General features: G+C 41.4%; 1 protein-coding gene across 1 annotated transcript in view; it reads right to left on the reverse strand.

Moving 5' to 3' along the window:
* Positions 1–16,647, reverse strand: part of ASB7 (ankyrin repeat and SOCS box containing 7) — a 40,020-nt gene that overhangs the window by 18,761 nt on the left and 4,612 nt on the right. Inside the window, exons 3-4 of the mRNA XM_080914625.1 lie at positions 13,927–14,043; positions 11,310–11,571 (exon numbers count right to left, since the gene is read on the reverse strand). Of these exons, the coding sequence (XP_080770751.1) occupies positions 11,310–11,520 (211 nt within the window). The 5' untranslated portion in view covers positions 11,521–11,571; positions 13,927–14,043. The remainder of the gene's footprint in view (positions 1–11,309; positions 11,572–13,926; positions 14,044–16,647) is intronic.

Below are 16,647 nucleotides of genomic sequence, written 5' to 3' on the forward strand. Positions count from 1 at the left end.
ATTTGGAGGGAGAAGCCTCCAATAAGGGAGAACATGTAACATGTGTGTGAGTCCCCACTTAAAATGATCTTTTATAGTTCTACTTGCAATGTTCATGATTGCAATCTTCCTTACATATGAATGATGTTAGATAGGTTATATATACTTTCATTCTTCATCCATGGGCTGTTTTTATTTCCTATCTTTGTGAATAAAGCGGCAACAAGCATGATGACTGCACAAGTCTCTCTAGATACAGTCAAGTCTTTAGGACATACGCCAAGGAGTGGAATGGCTGGGTCATACAGTAGACTTTTAGCTCTAAAAGAATTCTCCATAGTGAGTTCTATAATGGCCAGTGTGGAATCTACCAGTGGTGAATGAGGGCTCTCTTCCCTGTATCCCCTCCAGCATCTGCTGCCTATTGTTCTGTTGTTTTTGCCACTCTGACAGTCTGTTGTAAGAGGAAACTTCTAAGTCATTGTGACTAATATTTCCCGAATGGCTAGGGACAGTGAACATTTCTTAGTTATTTTTGTTTCCTCTTTTAAGAACTCTGTTCTAGCCTCAGAAACATTTTTTAAGTAGGCCATTTGATTTGTGTGTGTGTGTATGAATTCTTTGTATATTCTGGGTAGTAATCCTCTGTCAGATGTATAACTGGCCGAGATTCTGTTCCATTCTGTAGGCTTCCTACTCACCTTTGTTTTAAGACAGGATTTGTCAGTGTAACAGTCCTAGAATTGGTTCTTAGACCAGGTTTTACTCAAACTCACAGAAATCCACCTGCCTCTACCTCCTGAGTTCTGGGATTAAAGACATGCACTAGCGCCATCTGGACAGTTGATTGTTTCTTTAGCTGTGCACAACACTTTAGTTTTATAAACCTGCATGCCAAATGTTGGCCCCCACTCTTGAGAAACAGGCTTCTATTCTGAAACTCTTTCCCACACGCCTATCACACAGTGCACTACTGTTCTCTTCTAGTTGTTCAGTGTTTGGGTCTTTGTCCATGTGGAGTTATGATTTGTTGAGGGTCTAACTGAATTCTTCTGCATATGGACATTTAGTTTCTCCAACACCATTTGTTGAAGATTCTTTTTCCAGTTTATGTTTTTGACATCTTTTCCAAGCATTAAATGGCTGAAGTTATGATTTTGTTCTGTTGATCTACATGTCTGTTTTTGTGCTACTACCATACTGTTTTCATTACTATAGCTCTGTAATATAGTCTTTAAAATCTAGCATGGTAATAATCACTTATCCCCCTCCCCCAGGATTGTTTTGGCTATATGGTTCCATATGAATTTTAGGGTAGTTTTTCACATTCTGTGAAGAACAAAATGGGTATTTTGATCAAGATTTCTTGAATTTGAAAATGGCTCTTTTAAAATGAAAGTGATTTTATTAATTTCACTAATCCATGAACATGGGATAGTTTTCAAGTCTACCTCTTCAGAGTTGTACACTTTTCATTGTTAGAGGTCCTTAACTTTGTTGGACAAGTTTATTCCTAGATATTTTATTTTCTTTGAGACTGTGTGGATAGAAGTAGGTATGTGGAAAGCCGTTCATTTGTGCAATTTGATTCTATACCCTGCCACACTGTTGAATTTGTTCCTCATTTCTGGATGTTCTCTGGTAGAATTTTGCGGATCTCTAATGTATAGTATCATGTCAAATGCAAATAGGGATCATTTAACTTTCTCTTCTTGTATCCCTTTAATTCCCTTTGCTTGCCTTGCTGCTCTGGCTAGTACTTGAAGCATGATGTTCAGGAGGAGTGTGTGTGTGGGGGGGGGGGGGGGGGGCTCCATGTCTCATTTGCTTCAAGCTCTTCTCAATTTAGAATGTTGGTTTTCTCTAGGTTTTTCATATACAGATCCATTATGTTAAGGGATTCTCCCTCTAACCCTGCTGTCTCTAGAACTTTAATAATAAAAAAGCATGTTAGATTTTGTCAAAGAAATTTCTGTGTCTATTGAGGTGCTCATGTGAATTGTCATTAAGTCTGTTCATGTAGTTTATTATACTTATTGACCTGGCTTATAAGTGAGCCATCCTGCATCTCAGGATAAAGACAGCTTGTTCAAGGCAGATAATCTTTGATGTGTATCTGGACTGTTTTCAAGTACTTTACTGAGTTTCATTGAGACTATGTTGTCAAGGATATGGGTCCCTAGTTGTGTTTTGTTGCATCTTTACCTTGTTTTGGTATTACAATGATTCTGGCTTCAGAGAAGGTTCCTATTATTTTAAATAGTTTAAAAGGATTGGCTGTAGACCTGTGACTGTCTGGTCAATTCTGCTGTGAATCCATCTGGCTCCAGATTTTTTTTAAAGCTGGAAGACTTTTTCTTACATTTCAGTCTCCTCATTTGCTACTGGTCTGTTATAGGTTGTCTTTGTGGTTTAATTTTGGTGTTCTGGTTGAATCTAGAATTCCAACCATTTCTTATAGTTTTTCCAGCTTAATGGAGTACAGGTTTTAAAAACACTCTCTGGTAATATCTTAAATTTCTTTGCTATATGTTATGTTTCCCTGTTCATTTCCGATTCTGTTCATATGGGTTAGTTGGGTCAAAGGTATGTTAATTATCATTCATCTTCTCTAACAACCAACTCCTAGATAAGTTGGTTATTTTTCTTACACTGATTTCTATTATTTCTTGCCATTAACTAGGTTTGGATTTGCTTATTTTTTCCCCAAATTTCTGAGTTGGATCATTAATCATTTATTTGGGCTCAGACTATTTTGATGTGGGCACATAATGGTATACACTTGAGGGCAGCTTTGAATGTGACCCAAAAGTTTGGCTATGTTGTGTTTTCACTTAGTTCCAGATACTTCTTAATTGCTCTTCTTGATCTCTTCTTTGGTACAATCATCATTCAGTAATAAGTGGTTTAATTTCCATGAGTTTATGTATTAGAAGAGATTTGCTTGCTGTCAACTTTAAGTTTTATTGCAATGCAATCAGAATACAAGGAAGTATTTCAATCTTTTTGAATGAGTTAAGACCTGGGTACTGAGATGAGTCTATTTTAGGAAAGCTTTCATGTGCTGCTGAGTAGAATGTGTATTCTTTGATGTTTAGGTGGAATGTCCTGTAGGTATAGCTGTTTTGATGTATGTCAATTAAGTCTGATGTTTATTTTTGCTTCAGATGAACCATTTATTGGAGAAAATGACATATTAAAAATCACTTACTATTTGTAGTTCAATGCTAACTTTTGAAAATGTTTGTCTTTAAATCTAGTAGTACAATTTAAAAAAAGAAATTCTGTGTGCCAGAGTTTGATGCATGTATGTTTCCCTTGATTAGAATGAAGCATCCCTCTTTATCTCTTCTGATGTTTTAGTTTGAAGTCTATTTTGCCAGATATTAGGATAACACTCCATTTGCTTCCTGGTCCCAAATGACTGGGGTCCTTTTGTCTATCCTTTTACTGTAAGGTGATACCTCTTTTCAAAGCTACGGTGTAGTTTTGTAGAGAATAAATTGACATGTTTTGTTTTTTGATGCATTTAGTAAGCTTATGTCTTTTGATTGGAGACTTGAGGCCATTCATAAAGTTTTCCTTTCCTCCTCATTTATGGTGGGTGTCTGCTGTCTATCAGTCTAGACTGACAGACAGACTTTAAGGATTTGGGATGTGTTCTCTAGGCATTTGGGGCTTTTAAATTGAGAAATCAGCTGTTATTCTGAGTTTTCCTTTGTGTGACTTGAATTTCCTCTTGAAACTTTCAGTACACTTTCTGTGTTACGTATGCTTAGTTGGTGTTTAAACTATGATAAGCTGTGGGGATTTTCTTCTCTGATCTTGTCTATTTGCTCTTCTGTACACTTCTCGTATTTGTATAGCTGTGTCATTTCCTTAGTTTGGGGACATTTTCTTTTATGATCCTGTTGAAGGTTTTTGTCCCTTGTCTATGACTATATTTCAAGGCTTGTGTTCCTTCATGTTGTCTCACATTTTCTGTAGGTTGTTTTTCTGGGTTTTGTTTGTTTTAATTTTTTATACTCCTTGATCATCAAGTCCTGATATGTTGTCTTCTGCTTGATGCATCTGATTGCCAGGCTTCCCTCTGAAACGGCGCTGCGTTGCTTGGGTTATCTAACCCCACATCAGTTTCAGCCTGAGTTCTCTGTATCCTTACTGGGTTACACTTGTCATCCCAATCCACCTTCTGCTGTGGTTTCTTTGCATATCACTCAGATATTTTCCTTAAGCTGTTTTTTATTTTCTACTTAATTTCACTGTGTTGTTTGTGGCTTCTTAAAATCCTTGAAGTGTATAACTCTTAAGTTCTGTATCCTGGTGTTCTCACTGGCAAACATTTCTATAGGACTGTTGGGTTTAGGAGAGAAAATACTGGCTTCAGTTTTCATTGTTGGTATTTTTGAGATGAGTCTGGGCATATATATAGACTTCTAAGTTTGATACAACAGGCTGAGGAAGAGAGGATGGACATGCAGGTTGGATCTAGAGACTGGAAATGGCTTAGGTGAAAAGCGGAGAACAGAAGGGACTGAGATGGTGTTCAGGATGGACCTCCTAGTCCAGCCTGTTATGTAGCAGGAGATTTGGATGAGTGGAGAAGTTGGACATGGTGTGGAAGAAGCCTGTGGTCTAGGGTTAGCTAAGTCTTGGTAGACGACTAGAGATTACTTATGGCACACACAATGTAGCACTAGATGAAGAACACAAGCTAGATCTGACAGACTGGGGACACGATGGGAAGGTGGCATATATAAAAGATGGCACAATGGGAAGATGGCATGATGGAAAAGAAGGTGGCATGCTAAAAAGGGAACAAAGGGAAGGTGGCAGGATGGGAAGGAAGGTGGCATGATGGGAAGGAAGGTGGCATGATGGGAAGGTGGCATGATGGGAAGGTGGCATGATGGGAAGGTCAGAGAGACTTACCAGTCTAGACCATAGAGAAGGATATGGCTGGGTGGAAAGACTCTGGGCTTTTTTTGCTTTTGTTTTGTGTTTTCACTCCTACTGTTACTCTGGGTTCAATTCTAATAGCTTAAAAACTATTTTAATATAAATTCCTTCCCATGTGTTGAACACACATAGACAGACAAACACACACAGAGTAAAAGAGAGGTATAGCATTTTTATGTAGAAAATATTTCTGGCTTTTAAGACTCTATCCCTGGAATAAAAGTTAAGTTATTATGCAATCAAATTTAAACTAAAAGGTTTACTGGGCAAATGCATCTCCCACTTCTGAGGCCTTAGTACATACTACCAAGCTGCTTTCCACAGCTGCCCCCTTCTAATCACACAGACAGCTCTCCCCACTGCTCCCTGGGTGTCTTGGAATACTACCTCTCTCTTGCTTATTTCCATGTGTCTATCGGGGGGTGCTGCCTGCTTTCTTGAGGGGATCTGGCAGTGTTCTCTACATACTCAGCTTCTATTACTTCAGTCAAAGGCCTTCTGATCAGTTCACAAGCTCACTGTACCTAAAGAAGAGCAAATGCACAATGACAGTCTCTTCATCATATAACAGTCACTAGGATATGAAGTGTAATAAGAGGTTTCTTATGACTTCTACATTTTCAAGACACTCTTAACCCCCGATTTCCTCCTGATATCAGAAAGAGGACCACAATCTTTGATTATTAGTGTGGCTGTGTACACATCCCTGCCACAGAGAGTGGGAGGACAACTCTGTGGAGTTACTTCTTTCTTCCCACATTTACACAGGGAATAAACTTAGGCCAGCAGGTTTGTGTGACAAGTGTCTTCTCTGCTGAGCTACCTCACTGACCCAAATAGCAGGATTTGTCTAAAGGTTTGATAACATACAGCCATTTGTGTTGACATTTTTAAGTTTTTGGACTTTTGAAAACCCCAAGTTTTCATTATTTTGAAGCAGTATGCAAGGGAACACAATGTCACCTATGCAGTGACACTGTACATGTGACTGCTAAGCACTTAAGCCATGGTCAGTTCTTAAACTAAGAATGGAATCTGCCTAGTTTCACCAAAATGAAATAGCCTCTCACACTAGAGAGAGCACCGTCGTTAAGCCAGAGACTGAGTCTCCCTACCCCCTGCTTTTGTGTCATACAATCCAAACACAGTTTTGGTATTTTAAGCAAACTTGGATTCCCTGAGCAGCATAGCTGTTTCCCAGCAGGTTCCCTCCCAAGGTCACATCACTCCCGTGACTCTGTCATGCATGAGCAGCCTCTTGGTCCTGAGTTTACCGATCTGTGTGATCAGTGTTGGTTGGTATTACCATGTGGCTATGTGGAATTGATAGACAAAACTGCATTTTCTTTAGCTGTGTCCTTTCATGTATGAATATTTAGATAAGCAATCTTAGGTTTCTACATCTTCTTTCTTATACTCTGCCTGGCTATCCCTTTTTTGCTGGCTTCCTGGTATAGCGCTGCCATTTCAGTAATTGATGACAGTTCTCCCTTATTGTCAGACCTAAATCTTTAGTTGCTTTTCATTTTGTTTGCAGCATAGCTCACCTGCTCTTCTTGTCTTAGATCTTGGGCCCTTCTGATGAGCTCCGGAACCAGAGAACATTCTATAACCTGGTCTGCTCTTCTCTGTCTTCCCCACCAAGCCCAACATCCCGACTGTAAACTACTGGGCCAGATCCAACCACACTTAACTATTTCAAGTCCCCACCACAAGTATAATATCCTACACCACCATGTTTTCGGCTTTCCTTCCTGCTTCAAAACTTTCAAGAACTCTCTTCCAGTCGTGCATTCTGGAGAGGTCCTAGACACACAGCACATCACACACACTAAGCAGGCCTCACTGCACACAGTACTCGGCTCTCTTGCAATGCCTTTCTTCTTTTATAGGCAACATACGGAGAACCATAGTCTGGATGACGGTGTGGAGCCTTAGCTCCACACTCATCAAGGTGGAAGACTTGGGGTATTTGAGTTACATTTGCTTCTATGGCTTGTTTCCAGAGGGAAAAAAATGAAATGCTGCCCTCTTAAGAACTGTGAAGCAAGGTACACTCAGTCAGAAAGAACTGCTACTGACCTAACCACCTGGCATACATTAGGTACTTAGCAGCATTTTCTGAGTGTGAATGAATGCTTTCTCATAAAGCAAAGAGCCACCTTTCGGAGTTCTGTCACCGACACAGAGTGTACAGACAGAGAGCTTCGGAGGGAGGGGTACAGAGTACTAAGTGAACAAACCCATTTCTTCCAAGTCTTTCCCTCATCTCCCCTAGTTGATGATTTGGAAAAGCAGCTATCATGCATTCAGGCAGCTTCTAATCCTAACCCAACTTTTTAATTGCATTTTTTTAAAGAAGTGATGAGTTTTTATCTCATGCGGTCAGGGAACAATCATTTTTACCGGTGTTCGTTCTCTTTCTCAGTGGAAGCAAACATGGCTGTGGTTCTTCCTTCAGAGAACTTCATGTGAATGAGAGTTACAGACGCTGAGCAGGATGCCAAAATCCTTCACCATGCTTATGATTGGTGCTGCAATAAGGTCCAGGGAACAATATTATACAGGGGAGAGAGAGCATCATACAGGGCCCAACAGCAGCATCTAGCAGGAACAAAAATAAAGTTCTCACCTGACCTGGTTTAACAGAAGCAGGTAGCTTCTCTGAGAAAGTGTTAAAGACTTAAAGGGGAAGCAGGCATGTGCCTGGAGAAGTGGCCCATGATGGAGGGAGCTTTACAATGACCTCTGTGCCTAAACCTCTAAGCTCAGAGAGCCCAACCAAGAAAGTAAAGGGGCTGCTGCATAGAGCTGCGGCTGCAGGGCTCAGAGGACCAGCTGCTGTGCCAAGTACATGAAGGACTGAGAATGTTCTGTGCAGGGAAATAAGTCCCCCCTGGACTTAATTTCCATTTGTACTTAGAAGTGTCACATTATTTGGAGACCAGGTCGGGACAGGACAATACAATGTGAATTAGACCAACCCAGACTTGGTGAGGAAGGAGGTTTCCCCACTAAGGAGTGGGATGTGGCTCCATAAAGAGAAAAAAGAACTAGCAGGAAACGCAGAAGTCAGAGGCTCAGGCAATAGGTCACATCAAAGGTGAGGACAGTCGTGGGCAGCATGTCTGCAGACTCCTGCACTGCATCCTAGACTGCAGGGCCACTCACAGATGTCCCTGAACACTATGCACTGAAGCCTCATGCGTGACCATGGCAGGGGCTAGCAGGTAGGAGTTTCCTTCTTACCTAACCTTTTCAAACTTGTTTTACAATTTTCCGTGTGAAGGATGAGGAGGTGCATTCTCCAAATCTCTTTTCAGTGGGGTAATGCGGCCCAGTAGTGCCCAGCCACGAGGAAAGAAGAGAAGTTTAGGCAACCTTTGTGGGCAAGAGCAATGATATTGTACATTCTCATGCATAAGCACCAATTCTAGACAGACTGCTGATACAAGTACCACAACATCGTGAGAATAAAATGCAGGCAAATAATGACCCTGCAGTATGAAGTGTTTACTAATCAAGACCCAACAGACACAAACTAAGAGGCAAAAGCAAAACAGGATGTGCTCAGTGTATGGCGAGAGTCACAGGAACATGAAAACACTACAAGCTAGGAGAAAGGCTTCCACCTGGAGCTGACAAAGGTGAGCACCTGAACAAGCCTGCGAGGGTGGAAGAGAACAAGCTAGGCTTGCCATGGTTTGATATTCATTCCTATGTCATCTTGGGAGGGGCCAGCACATCACGCAAGGAAGAGCCAGCCACCTGGCAATACACTGGTGGGGGAAGGGTACTGTCCCACCCAGTCCCAGGAGGCCACAAGAAGGAACTGCAGGCTCTTTGGAGAAAAATGTATCAGCATCCATAAAATGCTGTTTGACTTGGCAAGTACTTCTAGGAGTTAAGGGAGAAACTCTGACAAAGGTTTAAAAAAAAAAAAAAAGTCAAGGAGTCAAGGACACTCCCTACTATGCTGGCCCTAGCCAAAAAAAAAAAAAAAGCAAGCCAACTATGTCCTGACAAGGAATTATCTCCACAAAGGTGGTACATGACGAAAGTCAAGATCCTGAACATAACATCACACAGAGCGGCTAGAAAGAAGAGGCTGGAAACCACTTGGGCCTCGGTGCACAGGCTATTTCTGCAATTGCAGAAGAAGCCAACACAAGCCAGTTTCTGGAAGGAGAGTCTGGTACTGAACAACTGCTAATGGCCACCTCCAGACACTCAACAGAACATTTACTCTGGGGTTTAAGCAGGCAGATTATGCACTGCCTTCTCAAAAGTCTGCTGAGAAAATTTTATGCTTTCTAAAACACTAAAATGAACAAAGTTGAAAGAATATTCAAATAGTAGCATATTTATTTGAGTGACTACTGAAGATAACAGGGTAAGACTGAACATATTACTAACAAAACTCACAAAGTTGCTTTCTGCAGTATTAACAATTACTTTAGAAATTAACTGTGGTACTGGACACCCAACTCTATAGTGCACTAAACTGCTCTGGGCAGTGTGGATTCAGGAATGGCAGAGTTCACCGAGCACATGTGCACACATGCATGTGCACGCACTTGAACATACATACACACGCGCACACACACACACACACACACACACATTTTCTTGAAAGTATTAAGGCTTGAACCCTAGGCTTCATTCAGGTTAGGCACACAGCTACCTTTGGCCTTTCAGGATATAAACAATCATCCCAGGGGTGGAGGAGAGAGGAGCCTAATGCGACAATGCGATGGATTTTCCTTCTCTCCCTTATCACTCACTGACACATACACAGAAGTCCGACTGGAGCACAGCCACAGCTGTGACATGTTTTCTAAGACTGCTCACACACTACAACTGATAGTTAGGATAAAACATGTGTCATAAAGTTGAGTGAAAAACAACTATGGTAGAACAGTTGTTCCATATGTAGACTTAAAACTACATGAAGCACAATTTCTACAAGTGAACAGAGAACTAAACATCCAGACTCACTCATACCCAGGGACCCTTCTAAGTAGTGGCAGGCAAAAGCTGGGCAGGTCCAACGGGATCTGATGTCTGTCTGAAACTTATCTGAAGATGTGCTTTGTATAAGGAGATAATGCTTGTGCATTAACTATCTGAGTGTATTCTTCATTAAGGGATACAGAACTGAACAGCAACAGGACTCAGTGACATAAGCAAATACTAGTTCTCATCTTAGTCTTAATTTTACCAGGTAAAGTTATGGGTCCACTTATACCCCTTCATTAACTTCAGAAACGAGGTGAGTTGAAAAGTAAAATGACATGGAAGATAGTCTTGAGTGAACACAGGCTGGTGGTCATTTGGATTATGCTCATAGCCAACAACTTAGGGCATAGAGTTCCATTTCAGGCCACTGGGACACATGATTACTCTGGGGCTTGGATTTATTTAGCCTTACCTTGGAGTCAGACTAGGATGGTAGACTTAGCATTTATACAATCCCATGACTCACAAGACCTGTCTGAAAGCTGTGGATGCTAACATCTTCTGTACTGTAGAAGGCAAGCAAGTCTTTTAACAAAGTACACTCCTAGAATGAAACAAGTAACTCTCAATGAACAATCCAGGGCCTGGAGTGGCCCAGACAAGCTGTTCTATACCCTAGTATAATGTAGGCATAAGTTATCCCATAAACAGACACATACACACCTCACATATGAACGCACACAATACCCCTCCTATCTTCAGAGAAAGAATGAAGTTGAAATTCACTGTGAGAGGAGTCAATTGTGAGGATTAGTGTCAAAGTCTTAGAGAAATAGCCAGCTTTCTGAAGCAGATGTATAAAATGGCAAATGTAGTCACCAAGTCTGTCTACAGAATCAGACCTCAGATAAGAGCAGTCTTCTTGCATATATAGACACCCTGTAAATTCAGGAAAAGATAGGATATCAAAAGAACAACAAGAGAAACCACCCAAGAGGTTAAGGAAGGTATAAAGGACAGGAAGGGCCAAAAGATATCTAAAGGGACCTGTGTTGCGCTCCTCTGCTTGAACAATTTCCAAAAAGGGAAATCTGGGCAACTCCCCCATGGCAGACGCCACAGCCACTTCTGCTTCTGACACCCAGGTGGCACCTGGCCCCAGTGGGCTCGCAGCTGAAGTAACCTGGGGTGGCCTGACAATCTGCAGCAATTACATGTGCCAGGGTAAGACCCACTCAACAGTCTGGTTTGAAACAAAACTCAAGAGTTTTGTTGACAAGCATCTTTGCAAAGAGGAGATAACACACTGAGCAAGCAATGCAAGGGAAGCACTAAAATCCACACGCAAACACGCACAAGTGCGTTTTCCACAAATGCCATTACAAGGTTCCCCTCACATCCAGCGAACTCACCTCCATGTTCCAGAAACACTCGAACACACCTTTCCTTTCCTCTTGCTGCAGAGAAATGGAGCAAGGTCCAGCCATTGGCATCGCGGCCATTTGGGGAATAGCCTTGTTCCAACATCTTTCGCACTGTGTGAACATCCCCGGCCGCCACTGCAGCCTGAATCTGCAATTCTTCCTGGAGCTCAGGGTTCCTCCGGCAGTGGTGGTGTAACATCCTAGCGGAGTCTACTTTTCACCAGCCAGACATTAGGTCACGGGAGGCAGCCTTTCAGGAAGGGAGAACACATGCAATTTAGAATGTGTGGCTCTTCACACTGCTCACTGACCGCCACACACCTGTTGGTTTCCTAAATCAGTAGAGTACTGGATAGCAGCTCAATAAGGCTGGCTAACAGGCATCGACTTAGACCTAAACTTTCAACAGCTGCATTAAAGCTATAAATTAATTGAAAGAGAAAGCTGGGCAGAAAATCTCCACTTATCAGAAAATTCTTTTCTGCGCCCTTTTGAAAACTTGAGACTGAATTTGATAATAACAGTTCTCCGTTAAAACGGATGGTGGCATCAGGAAGCTAAGATGGCAGCAGCAGAGGGACCATGGTTGAGCCAGTTGAATAGCTGGGAAGTCTGACTTACATTATTTACCACCCAGATGGAAGTCACAAACTTCTCTAGGATTTTATCATAGTCTAAGTCAATAAATGTGGAGTATCAGAAAACAGCCCATCAAAGCCCAGAGGAGGAGGAACTGAAAAGGAAAGTCTTCTCTAGCCAAGTCTCTGACCTAATCCACACCAGCATCTAGTTTTTAATGCAAGGTAACAAAGCCTGGGAGTAGCAGGCTGAGCAAAGTAACTGTGTAAAACAGATTATGTTTACACATAGATGAGTGTGTGTGTGTGTGTGTGTGTGTGTTTCTTTTTCTCATTTTTCCTACCTTGGGATATCAGGTCATAATGTTTGGCTTCTCTTTAGCTGTCATATTCTTTTAAAATATTTTTTTTTCTAATTTCAGTACCAGAAGTTTTACTTCATAAATACTCAAAGTAACATGCTAAGTAAACAATCTGTTGATTAACCACATGAAGACTGAGCTCAATAAACAACAGTGCTAAGGATTCCATATCTTCTACAGGTCACGGAGAGTGTCCTCAAACCCAGCAGACGATGAATGAGAGTGTCCACGCACACAGGAAAGCCCAAAGTAAATGGCTACTTCTCATGTGGGGTACACGTCTGTCTGCATGCTTTGAAGCATCTGAATATACACAGAAACCTAGACTGACAAGATCTTAGAAAGAAAAAAATATGTAAAAGCCCCCTGAAGACATTCTATTCTCATATGTAGGTTAGACATCTCAGGATAATTTTGCAACTAATATTTTTTTTCTTACAAAATTTCTCAACATAAACTCCACACAAGAAAAGTAAGCCTAGCTTGGTGGAGCCAAATAGGCTAGGAACACAAACATCTGAAGTACCTTTACATATAATAATGACATCATTAGAGTCTCAGCAATATCACTCAATGATATAATTTCAAAATATCAAGCTATTACCTCAAATAGCTGTTTCCTCAGAGAAAATTGGGAAATGAGAAATTTCTTGATAATTTGTTCTCTTAATAAGCAAGTTTACTTTGATTCTTCATTTAATAACTTTCTTGAAATTCAGTCTCTTGGCTTAGAAATTTGACAGAAAAAATGCCTTTCAGAATGAGTTTCATGTTAGTTTCAGTGCTATAAGAGACAATATTAAAACTTACCACACACATTAATAGAATTCCTTCCTGTCCACTCAGACCATCATCTTTAACAGAACACTTTTGAAGCTTTGATTTAATTTATTTTATTTTTGAGTCAATCTTCTTTATCTCCACATGGCCTCCCAACTTGATATGTAGCCCAGGTTGGCCTTGAGCTCTTGATCCTCCCATCTCTAGCTACCAAGTGTTGAGGTCACAGCTATGCGTCACCAAATTGGCTCAGAGTGAGTTCTGTGGGTGATGTATATGTTCAGATACACTTCGGTGCCCACCTCTGCAGTTTTCCCTTGCTCCTTCAGAGAGGGTCCCTCACTGAACCTTGTCTTTTCCATTTCTGCTAGATTGGCCGTCTATCTAGCCTTCACGATCTTCTTTGTCTCTGCACTCCGGTGCTGGAGTTACAAGTATATATACCCCATGGAGCCCCACAAAGGGTCCATCCCCAGCTTTTCCATGAGTAGATGGGGATCTGAACTTAATCTTCATGCCTGTGCTGAAGCCCTTTACCCTCTCAGTCTTTCCCCAGGCCCCACAGGTGTGTTTAAATATCTTGGATTTGAAGAGGTTTCCTCTATAGGAAAAAGACTGAAGCAACATCAAAATAAATTTAGGTTTTTCTTTCAGTGCCTGCTACATTAGTTTATTCTTTAAATCACTATTTTGTACATTCATTTCTGTGCAACTCTATTCTATTAATGCCAGGGACTGAACTCAGAGTCTTAAGCCTGCTAAATGCATACTCTATAACTGAGCTCCAGCCCCAACCAACTCCTTAGCAGATTTCAAGAAAGAAAATAAAAGTTAAATGGGATTCTCCTCAAAACAGCCAAGGAGGCTGACCCTGGGTCATCTTACCTCACAGAAGAATGTGTCTTCTTTCGGCAGACAGGTTGTCTAATTACCATGGCGTGCATACAGCATGGTGGGAAGGTTCCCAGTGTGTCCCAGCCTCAGAGGAGTGGTCTTCTTCACCTGCAAACAAACCCAACCACAGTCATGGGGCTGTCCTAAAATAACAGAAGCACAGCTGTCTGCAGTCTACTTTCTGATGACTTTATGTTTCAAGAGTTTACAACCCACAGGGAGAACTCAGGGAAGGTTTTGGAGAAAATTATCTTGTTGCTTACTACAATCTCCAAGATGCAATCAAATGTGATTTATTTTTGAGATTCTGTCCGCACCCCCCCCCAACTTCTTGAAAAACAGTAAATAAAGAAAATAACAAATCCCACATTTGGAATTTGGCTACAAGCTAAGAATGTTGCTTTTTCTGCTGAGACCGTCTCTTCAGGCCTGCTTCCTTTACTCTGTAAGATGTCATCAGTCACCTGCTCTTTTTAAAGAGAGCTAAGGGGAGGGGGATGTGTGCAATCAATACAGCAGCTGCCCGGGCTAAGGGTAAAGTGTGATAAGTGGATGGGGCTTTTGCCTTTGAATGGTGGCTTTCCCTATGCCTTAAAGGCACCCAGTAATAACATGTATATACACACAACAAGCTAGTTCAAACATTAACTAGCCAGAGGTTTTACTACCTTCTCTAAGATTCTTAAAGAACAAAACAATAAAAACTCAGTCTCTTTCTCTCTCTGCCATTAAAAGAAAAACCGAACAAACAAAAACTCTTTCCTCATACCAACAGAATCTCAGCTCTATACATCCCATACAGGGATGTAAGAGACCCATGTTAAGGATGTAAGAGACTCCCTACTGTAGCACAAGGAATCACTCTAGCAATTAACCTCTTGGGATACCTGACACCCCTTATAGAGGTGGGGTGCTGATCCTTTAGAACTTCAAGGTTCAGACAAGAAAATGGACAGGCCACCCGCCAAGCTGTCCTGTGCAGGGGAAGAGTGGCAGCAGTGACCTGGTGGCCATGCAAGGGGACATTAGAACTCGGCTGCCTTTAATGTTCTTTATGTTTTATTTTTCCTTTTCTGAAGCCTTTAACACAGGCAAAAATGTTGGCCTGCACATGGCGCTTTAGTCTGAGTGTGAACTGTGCCTATTACTTCCAAATAAACGGAGTAGACATGGTCAGAACAACTCCTTCAAAGCCAAGTATGAATACCACGGAAGAATCCTTGCAGAAACTACGACTGAGGCAGGAAGTCTACACCATGAACCTGGAGCATCTTACAGTGCCCGAAGGCAAAAAAGTGCCCAAAGAGAGCCGTAGCCACAGGGACAAAGGAGCCAACTATAGAGCTCTCAAGGGCCAGAGATCACTGATCACTTCTCACCATGATGGCATCTACAGGTCAAGAGTAAACAGCAGCATCATGTGGTACCCAGCACTAAGCCCACCAGGCTCCTAGTTAGGGTCACACAGACAATCCTGCTTAAAATCATTGTGGGAAAGAAGCTGGCAGGCAGGAGCAGGGTGGGGGTGAGAGTTAAAGAGAAGACTAGATATACAGGTATGAAGTTGTCAAAGACAAACTTCTAAAAATGAAAACTAAATCGAACACCTTACTTCTAAGTGTGTCTTCAGTATTCTCTGCCTCCCTAGGGTCATAAAAATGTCCCAATGTGGCTTCAAGCTTTTAAGAGTCCTTGCAGATTTTTAGTGGTCTCCAAATGCCCATCACCACTTCCACAAAGACAGCTGGGCAAGACAGAGAGGAAACACCAGAGGTGGGAGCTGAAGAAAGTATGAAATAGTATTCATAATATAAGGAAAAGGCAGTGTGTTAAAAGATAAAAGGATCAAATTGTTTCTCCCTGCAAGAAAGGTAATAATGTAACAGTTCCCTTTAAGTGACTTTGATAGGACAAGAAGATAGCCCCAAGGTGCCTACTGTGTGCTCAGCACATCTCATGGCTTCCTAAAAGACAATCTTGTACATTTAAAATAACATTTGAAAATATTTTTAATTTTTTAAAAGAAAATGTTTCTATCTGAGTGCCTGCATGTAAGTAGGTGCACCGCATGCATGTGGTGCTAGAGGAGACCAGAAGGTGTCAGATCCTCTGGAACTGGAGTTACAGACAGTTGTGTGCACCACTGTGGGTGCTGAGAACTGAACTAGGTCCTCTGCAAGAGAAAGACCTTTCTCTGACAGCTTCTTAAAAACGACACTTTTAAGGATATTAGATACTTTAGGATATTTTTTCCTCTTCTGATAATACCAAGGACTTACAGATAATCATAGGGTGTTTTTAAAGTGTAAAGTCACTCTTTGCATGCATGTGCTACAACAGCGTCATAGTGACAACACACATGTGTGTACCCTGTATGCATAATCTCTGTTGTCTGCACCACTGTCAATTATACAGGGCAATGATTGAAGTAGCCCCAAATCCCAAGGCATCAGACTAGAAGTGGATTTTCTCTTGGTGTTACTCAGGTACATATAAAATAATGAGAGAAAAAAAAAAAAAAAAAAAAGCACCACAGTCCTTAAGAACAAATACAACCTCGGCAGCAAAGATACCTATTTAAAAAAAAAAAATCAAGAGAAGCCACTGGTGGAAATGAAAAAGCCTAGTTTCCTGCATGGAATGCAAGTTCAAAACACAGGACTCTTGACAAAGGAGAAACTTCCTAAACAATACACAACCAATGAAAGGTTC

Source organism: Micromys minutus (assembly GCF_963924665.1).
Source record: "Micromys minutus genome assembly, chromosome: 3".
NCBI classification, from domain to species: domain Eukaryota; kingdom Metazoa; phylum Chordata; class Mammalia; order Rodentia; family Muridae; genus Micromys; species Micromys minutus.